The sequence below is a fragment of the Terrapene carolina genome, unplaced genomic scaffold (assembly GCF_002925995.2).
Source record: "Terrapene carolina triunguis isolate 2854851 unplaced genomic scaffold, T_m_triunguis-2.0 Scaffold26, whole genome shotgun sequence".
In the NCBI taxonomy this organism is placed as follows: Eukaryota; Metazoa; Chordata; order Testudines; family Emydidae; genus Terrapene; species Terrapene triunguis.
Genome location: NW_020664377.1, coordinates 2224839 through 2239265, shown reverse-complemented (window position 1 = coordinate 2239265; position 14427 = coordinate 2224839). Strand labels below are relative to the sequence as shown.

Here is a 14427-nt window from a genome sequence, read left to right as displayed (position 1 = left end):
ATTGAAAATGGCTATTAGGGAAGGATATTCTTCCTATTTGGGCTTACAGATTGGCATAAGCACTGTGTAAGCAATGCTATTCTTTCCATGGGGCATGCTTGATTCTTCAACAGGAGGCAGACACCAGGGTGCGATAGAGAGCATTGCATCTCAGTACCAAGGGAGCGAGTTCTACTCCCCATACTTCCAAATCCCCAAAAATGGCAGGGAAGGTGGAGACTTGTCCTGGACCTTCAACAGCTCAACATCTTTATCAGGAAATTGAAATTCAGGATGATTTCACTGGCATCTGTAATCTCCTCCCTGTAGGAGGGAGTGTGGTTCATGGCCTTCAACATGAAGGACTTGTATTTCCATGTGGATATTCACACATCATAAAGGAAGTTCTTGCGGTTCGTGGTTGGCCAGGAGTACTACCAGTTCCGCGTCCTCCCCTTTAGGCTTGTAATGGCACCCAGGGTGTTTACAAAAGTATTCACAGCAGTAGCAGCCCAGATGAGATGCCAGAGATTTATGGTGCTCCCATACCTGGTCAACTGGTTCCTGGTACGACAGTCTCACCAAGAAGCTGTCTCAGCAATACAATCTCTTCAGCACCTCCTTGCAACCTTAGGTGTGTGTGTAAATGAAGACTAGTCTGTTTTGTCACCCACAAAGACAATAAATTTGATAGGGGCACAGCTGGATTCTGTCTCTGCACGAGCTTTGCTCCCTGAAGACAGCTTTTACACAATGAGCACCTGTTCTCTTGCATTATCCACAAGCCTCAAACTACAGTGCATTAGTGCCTCTTGCTGTTAGACCATATGGCTGCATGTACCTACATGACACACTTCACCAGGCTCCACTTGCAGTGCCTACAAGCCTGGCTCCACTTGACCACAGAATCACTGTTCCCTCTGCAGTTCTCAGCTCCCTTGCTTGGTGGTCCAACCCAAACAAAGTCATGGTGGGGACTCCATTCTGCCCTCCCACAAGGGCCACCATCTTGACAGATGCCTTCCTCACAGGATGGGATGTTCATTTAGACTACCATACAGACCAGGGTACATGGACCCCACAGGAGGCCTGTCTTCATGTAAACCTGCTGGAGCTCAGATCAGTCTGCAAGGGCTTCCTCCACCTCATATACTCACTTCATGTACAGATACTATCGGATAATATCACCACAGTTGTCTACATACCAAACAGGGAGGAGCGAGCTCTTGGCCTCTCTTGATGGAGGCATTTGGGCCGTGGAACTGATGTATCAGGAATCAGATTGCCATACGGGCCGCATACCTCCCAGGCTTTCAGAATTTCCTGGCAGGCAGACTGAGCTGGAGCTTCTGTATAGACCACGAGGGGGAAGTGCGTGACACGGTTCTAACCAACATCTTCGCGAAGTGGGTACTCCCCTATAGGAGTTCTTCACGTCACAGTCAGAGAGAAAGCTTCCCATGTATTGCTCCAGGGGAGCCATATGCAGAGACTTGCAGGGCAATGCTCTCCTCATCCCCTGGACAGACTGTCTCAGGTATATCGTTCCCCCTATTCCCGTCATACCTCAGGTTATACGGAAAGTCCTCTGTGACGGAGTCACTATCATCCTCCTAGCACTCTACTGGTCCAGACAGTTCTGGTTCACAACTTCCTAAAGATGTCCGTGCTCCTGCCCATCAGGATCCACCCATTTCTGGATCTCCTAATCTGAGACCGTGGGACATTCAAGCACTCCAGCCTGGGCTCACTTCACCTCGCGCCCAGGTATTTGGATGGGCATCGGAGATAGAATGCTGCTGCTCTGCCCCCGTCCCAGAAATCCTCAATCAAAATAGGAAAGACTACTAGAGCCTGCTACAAGGCTAAATGGTGCCTCCTTTTGGCCTGGGCACAATGCCACCAACATTCCCTTGACACAGTGGGCATTCCAGTTATCCTTGACTACCTCCTTGCCTTAAAGAAGTCAAGTCTAGCCCTTCCTTTGCTGCAGGTACACTTAGCATTCTGTCCTCATGCATCTGGCCCCGATGTAATTTATCAGGGCCTTCCCACCAATCATCAAATCTGTGCCTCAATGGGATCTTAATCTTGTCCTGTCAGTGCTCACAGGCCCATCCTTCAAACCTACCGTGACATGTGTCATAACACACCTCTCCATGAAAGTGGCATTCTTAGTTGCCATCACTTCAGCCAGAAGGGTCAGTGAGCTAGCAGCCATGATGGCAGCCCTGCCTTACACAGTATTTCACCAAGAGGAGGTCTCCCTTTGGTTACACCACAAATTCCTCCCCAAGATTATCTCTGAATTCTATATCAATCAAGCAATCCACTTGCCTGTATTTTTTTCTGAAGCCTTACGCTTCTCCTGAAGGCAAGAGGCTATGCTCCCTCACCATCAGACGCGCCTTGGCATTCTAGCTGCAAAGAATCAAAGCCTTTAGGAAATCTACAAGGCTTTTTGTCACCATCGCAGAAAGGTCATGCGAACAAGCCATATCCTCACAGAGAATCTCTATGTGGATCTCAGGATGCATATTAGAATGATACAAAATAGCAAAGCTCCTCTCTCTCTGCCCTCCGCCCCCCCACCCCCCGCACCCATGGGGGTGTTACAACCCCACTCCACACGAGCATAGGCAGCCTCCATGGCATCCTTATCAGATGTCCCGCTGCAGGACATTTGCAAAACAGCAACTTGGTGCTCTGTCCACACGTTTATGGCACACTACACCCTGATTCAAGTGGCAGCTGTGGATGCAACAATGGGAACAGCAGTATTGCAAGCGTCGCTGCTGTCAACTTCATCACACCCTCCTCCAGACTGAATACTGCTTGTGAGTCACCCACATGAAGAAGAACTGGAGGTTCCTTACTGTAGCTGGAGGTTCTTCGAGATGCATGGTCCCCTATCTGTTTTCCACTACCCGCCCTCCTTCACCTCTGCTTCAGACCCTACTACATTGCAGTAAGAGGGGGAACTGGAGAGGGGTCAACCTGCACTGCCCCTTATACCTTTGGACAGAAGCATGCGGGAAGATACTGCGCGTGTGCAAGTCAACGGACACTGCATGGAAGAATTTCTGAACTCTGGCACATGGCAACCATGTGTACCCACATGTGGAAAACAGATAGGGACCACATATTTCAAAGAACCTCCAATTACAGCAAGTAACCTCCTTTTATGTTCATCGCTTTACATATAATGTTACTACATACGTTTCACCATGATATCATTGACCAGCAAGCTATTAGTTTCAAATAATACCTCACAAGGCCTATTCTGTATAAAGATTATTACAGTGGTGTATAGGGTGTGAATACAGGGGTCCGTTCAGTCACAAGCTGGTCTTAAAAAAGTAACATCATATACAGAAAAGCTATTTTAGTAATTTTTGTGGTAGTTTCTAAGATTTATTGTTTTTCTTCCTCCAAGGCATGGACAATTAAAGTCATCATAGTACTGTAGTCTAGCTTTACAGCTAGAGGAATACAAATTAGTGCCGCTGAAATTTTTTAAAACTCGAAACCGTTGATCATATATGTGAGATTTTTCTCTACACATTAATTATCCTCAAACAGAATTAACTGTTCTTAAAATCAAACATAATATGCTAGTATTCCTTTAGATATAAAGGCACATTATTTTTCTACATTTGGAAGGTACCACCTTTGAGTACCTGAGACTTGCAGCTGTCCAGTTATTTCTGTCCTAATTTGTGGCTCCTTAGTAATGTTTAATGGAGTTCTTGTTACCTGAACATTAAGCCATCAGTAATCTGTAGAGATATCATATCCCTTCATGACTGCTGTAGATGAAGTTTGACCCTCTTATTGTGTAGAGTCTCCATAGTTAATCACTTCTGAATCAGTGGAGATTTAATCCAGGCTGTTGTTATATTTGGTTGAGATTTTCAAAGGTAGGTAGGGGATTTAGCTACACAAGTCATGTTAGTTTCAGTGGGTCAGCTTTGAAAATCTCAACCTGAGATTTATTCCAAGCTTGTTCAGATCTCTGGGTGTCACATAGTGCATATGCTTCGCCGATCTTAGCAGATCTCTTCATGCATTTCTCATGGCATGAGGGACACAGGCTCCTGAATCTTGCTCATCCATGGTAAGGTAAAGTGAAGTAAGTTTGGAATCTGGGTTTTATTTCACTTGGGCAGAAGGCTGTCATACTCCTTCAGATTTTTTTTCGCCCAGGATTCATTAATTTTTAGAAGAACTAATTGAGATGCCCTAGAAGGACCAAAACAGGACTAAAAGACAAACCAAATCCCTGATGCCTACAAGAGGAGTTACCAATTAAGGCTAAACTATGTAGTGAGACATTAATATCCCAGAAGGATATTTTGGGACATTTCCATGCTTTCACTATGGTAATAGACACTGAAGAAAAATCAAAGACAGAGAAATCATATTTAGCGTTACTGGATTAGGTAGCAAGGCAGCTCTGACTAACATGCCAAATTCCCTACTTCTAATTACTCCAGGGAAAATAGAAGCCAATGCAAAGACATTGGTTTCAAGAGTAACAGTAGACTGGCAGTCTGCCATCTTGCTGGGCATGTATTTGAGGATTAGAGACAACTTCAAAAATCGAATTTTTATTTCCTGCCTTAGATTTTGCTGACAATATACTGTTCCTATAATCACTGTTGTGTAAACTATTGATTGTTCATCTATTGAGGGCATCTGCCATCCAGTTATCAAGGTGGTACACAGTCTGAGTCCTACAGATACTCACATAGTGCACTGTCCAGAAACATCTTTTTTCCTCCTTTCGCTAGCCAAGAAATTGCACCCTTCCTCTTGGACACAGACTCTAGCCACAGTGATTACTGCAACACACTCTGCCAATGGTTGATTGTGAATACCATTCAGAAGTTTCAGCTCATGCAGTATGTAGTATCCCATCCAAAATAAGCCATGAGGAGAGAGCGTATCATATTGGCATTCCATTTCTGTCTTGGCTCCCTGTCTAATTCTTTATCTACTTCAAGATCCTGGTCCAAATCATTAAGCCTCTCAATGGGATCTTTCACTCACACATCCCCAAGGAAGGACAGTGACTGACAGCTGATTGAAACATTTTTGGTAGTAATACTTGTGTTGTGGAACTTTTAATACAGAAGTTCAGTATGAGTTTGAGTCGTACCTTTTTCAGGACACAGTGCAAGACTCACTTCATTACACAAATCTTCCCTCAGTAAAGCCATCTCTTGTTTTCTCCTGAAACATCAACCAACAAATATTATTTTTAGAAGTGCAACAACCTGGACAAGGATTGAGAAAACAATTATTAGTCAGACTTCTTGTACTTGCCACCTAGACTAGACTACTACTTTGAACTATACATTTGTAGCGATATACCGGTCAAGCACTCTTACTTTCCATTGATACAAGACCCTGAGGAATGATTTTCAGTTTAAGATGCAAGAGAGTGCTGACAGAGGTATATATTTGCACGTAAAACTTCTCTGAAAAGAGCAACTTCTAAGTCTTTGAAACTGTCTATGTGAGACACAGGCAATCATTTAAAAAAAAAAAATTTGAGTGGTAATCTTTAGTGGACTCAGAAACACTTAATAGGAAGCATTTCTTCCCCCTGGAAAGTGTTTCCTTTTGGTGCCATTCTAATGCATGCAACTCTAGGCCTTCCTGGAGTCCTTCCTTTACAGTTACAGGAAAATCTTTCTAGGTTTATCCATGAAAACAGATTGGAATTGAAATATGTTTGTAGATTCTGACACTCATCTCAACATACATTGTGGGGTTTAGTCTTATCAGATGTGAAAATAGAGCCATAACCTGGCTGCTGTTGCTGGGGTCTGGTGTAATAAGAGATTAATCAAAGAGCACTAATAGTGACTGTCGAAGGGTCACTTCACTTATAAGTCACTAACCAACACTTTAACTCTGCCATCACTTGGAAGTGGTGGGGATTGTCTCAGCTAATGATGAAGATATGGTGGCAGAGCTGAAAAGTCAGTCAAAATCCAGGAGCAATGTGCCCTTTTGTTTGTTCTTGCTTGGCTTAGGGGTGACATAGAAGTATCACGTCACTTCTTTCTCTCCTTAATGTAGTGTTTTTTAGGTGGCCTAAGCAGGACAAGTTTGCGAAGTCCTGGGGTTCAGGTAGTACTGCTTTAATCTAGGCTGTTGAAAGCACCTAGTCCAAACTTGCATTAATTCTGGCCTTCTTGGAACACCGAGTCCATCCTGTGTTTGCATCCTCTCCCCCAAGAGGATTGACATTCTTGGACACTTTATATGAGAGATAATTCTCCCCTTGAGCTGATCTCCAGACAGAATCTGAATTTTTCTAGTTCTAAGCAGTCCTGGTATTCTAAGAAGATGTCCATTGTGTCTGCTATCTTCCAATAGGCTGTATGCAATACACAATTTTGCTGTCCTAGCTTGGAGTCTTTTCTTTTAGAAGAAACTTCCTAGACATTAAAAATAGGATGAATGCTTCTTGTAGTTGGACAAATCAAGATAGCCCTAAGTTCATAGTTTACACCATTCCCTTTAGCTTTTTCTTAGACTCATAGACTTTAAGTCCAGAAGGGACCATATGATCATCTAACCTGACCTCCTGAACGTTGCAGGCTACAGAACCTCCTCCCCCAACTCCTGTAATAGACCCTTAATTACTGAGTCCTCAAATCATGATTTAAGTTACAGAGACTTTACCATTTACATCAGTTTAAATCTGCAAGTGACCTGTGCCCCATGCAGCAGAGGAAGACGAAAAACCCCAAGGGTCTCTGCCAATCTGATTGTGGGGAAATTTCTTCCTGACCCCAAATATGGCGGCCAGATTAATCCCGAGCCTTTCTGCAAGATCCAACAGTAAAACACTTGGGAACGAATTCTCTGTAGTAACTCAGAGCCCTCCCCATCTAGCATCTGATCACAAGTCATTGGAGATATTTGCTGCTAACAGTCGCAGGTCGGCTACCTGCCATTGTAGGCAATCTTATCATACCATCCCCTCCACAAACTTATCAGCTGAAGCCAGTTAGTTTTTTCCTCCACTGCTTCCCTAAGGAAGCTGTTCCAGAACTTCACTCCTCTGATGCTTAGAAACCTTCATCTAATTTCAAGCCTAAACTTGTTGATGGCCAGTTTTATAGCCATTTGTTGTTGTGTCCACATTGGCACGTACCTTAAAGAACTCCTCTCCCTCCCTGGTATTTATCCCTCTGATGTATTTATAGAAAGCAATCATATCTCCCCTCAGCCTTCTTTTGGTTAGGCTAAACAAGCCAACCTCTTTGAGTCTCCTGTCATAAGGTAGGTTTTTCCATTCCTCTGATCATCCTAGTAGCCCTTCTCTGCATCTGTTCCAGTTTGAATTCATCTTTCTTAAACATGAGACACCAGAAATGCACACAGTATTCCAGAAGAGGTCTCACCATTGCCTTGTATAAGGGTACTAACCTTTCCCCATCTCTACTGGAAATACCTCACCTGATGCATCCATCCTAGGATTGCATTATCCTTTTTCATGGTAGCTCATAATCATCATGTGATCAACCTGTACACGCAGGTCTTTCTCATCTTTTGTCACTTCCAATTGATAAGTCCTCAGCTTATAGCAAAAATTCTTGTTGTTAGTCCCTAAGTGTGTGACCTTGCACTTTGCACTATTAAGTTTCATTCCATTTCTATTACTCCAGTTTTCAAGATCATCCAGATCATCTTATATGATATTCCAGTTCTCCTCCATATTGGCAATTCCTCCCAACTTTGTGGCATCTGCAAATTTTATTAGCACACTCCAACTTTTTGTGCTAAAGTCAATAATAAAAATGTTAAATAACTTTGGTCCCAAGACAGATCCCTGAGGAACTCCACTCAGCCTGACAGTTCAGCTTTCAGTATGACCCGTTGCAGGCACCCCTTTAACCAATTCCTTATCCACCTTTCAGTTCTCATATTAATCCCCAACTTCTCCAATTTAACTAATAATTTCTCATGTAGAACTGAATCAAATGCCTTACTGAAATCCAGGTAGATTAGATCTATTGTATTTCCTTTGTTAACAAATCAGTTTCCTTCTCAAAGGAGGAGATCGGATTGGTCTGGCACAATCTACCTTTTATAAAACCACATTGGATTTTATCCCAATTACCCGTTTATTTCTATGTCCTTAACTAATTTATCTTCCAAAATTTGTTCCAAGACCTTGCATACAATTGAGTTCAAACTAACAGGTCTGTAGTTTCCCAGATCACTTTTTTTTCCCTTTTTTAAAAATAGAAACTATATTACCAATTCTCAAGTCATAGGGTATGACCTCTGAGTTTACAGACGCATTTTTGTTATTTGGCTTCTCTGATTTGTGGAATTGGCAATCAGGAGCCTAAAAGCAGATCACACTAGTTCTTAATTGTGATTCTTGGTTCCCAATGTTGGGGAGCGGGGCACTTTTCAAAGGGGTACCAAACTTATTCAAGGCATTCTTTTTAAAATTTTGCTTGGGTTTGTGATAGTTTCCAACCATTAAGCTGTTCAGGGGGCACTATATAGATTTCATGGAATCACACGTAGCCCATGAAACGTTGACTGCCTAATGCTACTAGGAAAGTCAGGACAAGACCCGATCCACTGAAGCTCCTCAGAAGTAAAAGCTGGTTAGTGGAGCATTACACTCAGAATATCCTCTGGTCCACAGGCCTTTGTAGTAGGCCAAGAAATCTTCCTTGGGGAGGAAATGTGGTCAAGAGCCTGTGCAGCTATGCCTTCTCCCTCCATCTGGACTTTTTCTTGCCCAGATTAGACAAATAGGCTGTGTCTGCTTCCAGCACGTACCAAAGTTTGCCCCTTGCCAAATTGTCATTTGACAAGCAAACCAAATCAGAGGTACCCAAGTTAAGCCATGTTTCAGAGTAGCAAGTTAAGCCATGTTTCATCTATTCTAGACAGTCAGAGAGGTGGGCAGAGCCAACAGGAGATGACCACATCTGAGGGGACGAATGACTCCTCCATGTGACTCATAGTCTAGTGCTACCTGAAAAAATCTGCTGCAAGTGGAAGGAAGCTCTGTATGTAGGGGAAGGAAATTGCAACTTTTTGGAAGGAGTAGCGTCTTTTACCCACCATCTAATGTTACTTAAAGGGGCAGATAAATAAAATAAACCCAAATAAAGCAAAATGAGGAAAATTCCTTGAAGCATAGACAAAGTAGCTTATTTGGCCTCACTTGGATAATTGGAAGTTGTTGCGCTTGAAGATTTTTGCAAAAAACAATAGACGTGTTTCTGCCAATCTGTTAAGTACTGTAAATGACTAAGGCAGCCAAATGACTATGTATTTTCTCCAAACCCATCTAGTGGAAATATACAGAGCTATTTGGTTTTTATGGTGGATTTTATTGAGATAAAAAGATCTTAAAAGTGATAAGACTAGCAAACTTGTGGCTCTGCTATTTCAGGTCTGGAGCTCCTCTAGGTGGCTACTCATGGAATTTCATCTTAAACAATACTCAATGAGTCAAAACTAAGTCCTGAATGCTATGTTGAGTTTATACAGCACATCAAATAGTACAGGCAACAACAATAAATAGTGCCTGTTATTTGAACTATTCACTGGTATTTTGGGATCGTTATGAGTGCTGTTATATAACTTTCTTGTATATGTTAATACCTTGTTAATGGTGAAGTCTAATCAGATAAATGTTGTCTCGTGAGCAGTGTAAGTGGGGTCCTGGCTTCTAATATACTTGTTAAATGCACTGTCATTTGATAAGCTATACACAAAGGATTTAAAAAAAAAATTAATCTGTTTTTTCTCATTTTGTTGTCTGTAACATTATGACGCTAACAACTGAAGATACCTAAAAGGATTTTAGACATGGAACATTACAATTCAGCACTCTTGATTTTTATACAATGTGTGAATTAATTATTTTGTTTACTGAATAAGTATCCAATTAGCACTTGAGATTTCTTTGATTATGAGCTCATATTGTAAAGTACTGTGCGCTCTAAATATCAAGGGTAAACTGGAGGTTTGGCAATTATCCCTTTTTTCCCCCTATTCAAGACCCAAAATCATCACAAATCCCCGTTTCCCATTCCATAATATGTCCCAACATGCGCTTTGCAGATAATGTCTCAACCACCATGGAACTCCCCTGGAGCATAGAGCCACCCTGCAAGGCTCAGGCAAGTGGTGGCTTTTTTGTTATATAGAATCACAGAATAATAGAAATGCAGGGCTGGAAGGGACCTCGAGAGGTCATCTAATCCAGCTCCCTGTGCTGAGACAGAACCAAGTAAACCTAGACCATCCCTGCCAGGTATTTATCTAAATTGTTCTTTAAAAACCTCCAATGATGGGGATTCCACAACTTCCCTTGAAATCCTATTCCAGAGCTTAACTATCCCTATAGTTAGAAAGTTTTTCCTAATATCTAACCTAAATCTCCCTTGCTTCAGATTAAGCCCATTACTTCTTGTCCTACCTTCAGTGGATATGGAGAACAATTGATCACCGTCCTCTTTATAACAGCCTTTAATATATTTGAAGACATTATCAATTCCCCTTCAGTCTTTTTTTTCCCCCAAGATTAAACATGCCCATGGTCAAGTTTTCTAAATCTTTTATCGCTGTTGTTGCTCTCCTCTAGATTCCCTCCAATTTGTCCACATCTTTCTTAATATGTGTACCAGAATTGGACACATTACACCAGCTGAGGCCTCCCCAGTGCTGAATACAGCAGGACAGTTACCTACCGTATCTTACGTATGATAACTTACGTATGCGTCTCAAAATATTAGCTTTTTTCTCAATGGCATCACATTGTTGACTGATATTTAATTTGTGATCCTCTGTCACTCCCAGATCCTTTTCAGTAGTACTACCATCTAGCTAGTTATTCCCCATTTTCTAGTTGTGCATTTGATTTTTCCTTCATAAGTGTAGTACTTCAAATTTGTCTTTATTGAAATTCATCTTGTTGATTTCAGACCAATTCTCCAATTTGTCAAAGTTGTTTTGAATTCTAATTCCGCCCTCCAAAATACTTGCAATCTCTTCCAGTTTGGTGTCATTTGCAAATTTTATAAGCATACTCTCACTCCATTATCCAAGTCATTAATAAAAATAGTATTGGACCCGCGACTGACCCCTGTGGGGCTCCTCTGAATGCATCCTCACAAACCATTGATAACTACTCTCTGAGTACCGTCTTTCAACTTGTTATGCACTCACCTTATAGTAATTTCATCTAGACCACATTTCCCTAGTTTGCTTATGAGAATGTCATGTGGGACTGTGTGAAAAGCTGCAGTTTGGCAGAATTTTATTCTGAATGTATTTATTTATTAGAAATGTATTTATTTTGGCAAAATTTTATTTTTATGCCAATTAGAGTATAAAAATAAAAATCACTTGAAACTTTACAAAGCTATGGCATAAGATGCAAAAGAAAAACAGAAAAAAATGCAAAAGTTTTAAAAAATAAAAAAGTCAGTTACCTCACCCGAGCAGCCAGCTCTGGGCTCCAGCTGGGGTCCTCCAGGATGGTGGAGGCAGTGTGCGTAAGGACATTTCATGGAGCAGGAAAGATCATTCCCAAAATCAGGACACCTAAATGACTAGAAAGTTTGTTTTAAATCAGTTATATGCTGAAGACTTCTGTTGCCCATCCTATTTAAATTGTTCAGCATATAATCTTACATTTTTTTGTGAAAGATAGCTACTGATGCACCAGATCATTTTGATTGCCACATGAGGCAACGCTTAAGAAGTGGTCCCAAATATTGGGAAATTCAGAAAACTGACTCCTGAGGTAGTAGTAATATTTAATTTATAGGATAAATAAGCAAATAAATCCAAATATCAAATTGTAAAAAAACTATTCAGTATTTTGGGATACTTGTGCAGTTTATAGTGTGGAAACTTTCTCCAAAGAAACAGCTGAAGAAATTAATATAAAGCTGTGGATGTAACTCTTCTTTTAAATATATCTGTGTTCCTGTAATAGTGTTGTGTGTTAATGAACCTTGTGTCTTATTTCAGAGAGATTCCCCCTCTACATCCAGACAGTCCCCAGCTAATGGTCATAGCAGCACTAACAATTCTGTTTCGGTAAGACCTCTAGTTCCAGACAGAGAAAGTGTACAAATTTTGTTGGTGCTCAGCTACCATTACTGTTATAGTTATGTGTTCAGTGGAAAAATTGTGTTCTGCTGATATATTCAAAGCTACTACAATTATAACTCCCCATTTTCTCCTTTTAAGAGTTTTTTTTTTCAACAACATATTCTTCTCATTAACATTAAATTAATTGATTAAATATTAACAAGTGTAACATGGCAGTTCACTCATCCTTAAAATGTTCTTAGCAATCCCCTGGTCCTAGTTTCCTCAAAACTAAGCAAGGATTTAAAGTGGAAGCATTATTTCCATTCTAAACTTTTGAAGCAGTGTTTCAAAGAAGAAGAATTGCACAGCAGGTATTTCAGGGCTTTTCCAACCTTGGAGTTTTGAGAGACCTCTGGAATGTGTATTCGTTTCCGCTATCTGAGTTAAGGAATTGGTGTGCCCTCTGCTGTTGTGGTACGTGCACATACTTTGTGAAATATGAGCCTTGCCTGGGTATGGAAAGCAAAAGGAAGTGGCTTTAAACTGCACTACAAACCAAGCTAGTATCATCACATCTTTAACACAAAGTACTTCCAGTTCAGCAAGTATTCAGGTAGAAAGGTGCTCTTGATTTCAGATAGTTCTAAATAGATGTTGAAATTTGTATTGTTTATCATTTGTCATTGTCGTGATTTATATGGCAAAACATTACAAAGCATCTGTATCTGCAAGTTCCTTCTGTAAGATTTCTATAAGAGTGCTGCTGACACTCACAGTTCTGTGCACTCTGATAACTTCAACAATGCCATCACTTCATGGGATTGTGTATCAACTGAAAAACCCAGAGCAGGGCAACTATTCCATCAACTATTAAAAGTAAATTACAGTTTAGAAATGGTTAGCTGCAAAGTAAAGTATTTTAATTATAACAATGAAAGATAATTATGTGGATGGAGAATTTCAATACATTTCTGTGGAAAATACTGAACTTGCAACATAATAGACACACTCATAAATTTATTCTTGGTCACAATTTAACATTTAATATCTTTCTAAGATAAAATTTAGTAATATTTATTGTAACTATTTCTTATTTTCTAGAAACACATCTAATTTAAGTATTTCTTAAGTTGAAAAAGGCATTCTTATAGAGAGCCTTTTTCACTTGCAGGTGCTTTTGTGTTGAAGATGCTGAATCATTTATTTAAGAAAAAGCACATTTTCTATCTGCTTAAACTTTTACCTGCTTTCTTCAGCTTGCTGCTAAACAGCCTGGGTTTGATTTTCCTTAAGAAATAAGAACTTCTAAGGAATGAGTTAATGTTTTATACATATGTACAATGTAACATTTTGCTGTAATGTAACAAATTATACTAACAAATTATGTTGTATACTCTAAAAAAGTAAAATGAAAATTTCTTCTCCTGGGTTGGCTTTGTTCTGCAGGACTTGCCATCAACAACACAACCAAAAGGACGACAGGTGAATAGATATCCTCCATGGGAGCTTTTCTAAACTTAGCTGCTAGTAGCCAACCCCTTCTTACCTTTTTCCATTCTGTATTCTGTATGTGCTGGACTATAACATTTAAGCTTGAAGAATGCGTCCCATTTTGTTTTTAACTCATTGTTTATGGCTAATTCACAGTAATGTTTTTTCCATCCATTTATATGTGTGTGAGAGACTGGGAAGTTCATTGTAATTTCAGACTGTGTGGTTGTTTTAATTATTAAGAACACATTAATAGACATGTACAGCACTGTTCAAATTTGAAACCTGCACAGGTTTTCACTTTGGAATAAAGTACAGCTTTATTCTGTGCCAGGAATTTAGATCAAACTGAGACAAATAAAGGAAGCTTAAAATAACTTAAAACATCATTCTGAGAAAACTTTAAAAGTTTAGTATTTTAATTAGTTCATAACTAGTTATTAATGTTTACTAAGTGTTGAGGATTACTTTTATGAAGGGCCACTAAATCTGAAGTTATCATCCCATTTATAAGGCTAATTTACAACCCCATACTCTAGCTTCACCAAAACCAGCACACTGCAAATTTCATGCACCACATTTCATTCCAGAGTGCAGATTTCTTCTGGAAATTTTTGAGCAAATTTCACAAGGAGTTTAAAGGAAAGAAATTATTTTTGTTTCTGATCTCTTTTCAAAGATTTTTATAATGTTTAGCTCATATCTCTGTAAACTGAATTACAGTCCAGCTTCATTTTTCCTGTAGTGCTTACAGAGAAGTTTGGTTTAGTTAGATATTTGAGGGTTTGTAAATATCCAAACACAGGTAATTATATTATATTATATTATATTATATTATATTATATTATATTATAT

At 40.0% G+C, this 14427-nt stretch overlaps 1 protein-coding gene across 6 annotated transcripts in view; it reads left to right on the top strand.

Annotated features, from left to right (window-relative positions):
* Positions 1-14427, top strand: part of LOC113406346 (peripheral plasma membrane protein CASK) — a 406853-nt gene that overhangs the window by 366170 nt on the left and 26256 nt on the right. For 3 of the 6 annotated variants that reach the window (XM_026650693.2, XM_026650705.1, XM_026650710.2), the window contains 2 exons: positions 12016-12084; positions 13528-13563. The exons of 1 other annotated variant lie outside the window; for it this stretch is intronic. In XM_026650693.2, coding sequence (XP_026506478.1) covers positions 12016-12084; positions 13528-13563 — 105 coding nt within the window. The remainder of the gene's footprint in view (positions 1-12015; positions 12085-13527; positions 13564-14427) is intronic. 2 more of the 6 variants (XM_026650698.2, XM_026650696.2) reach the window with 2 other exon arrangements.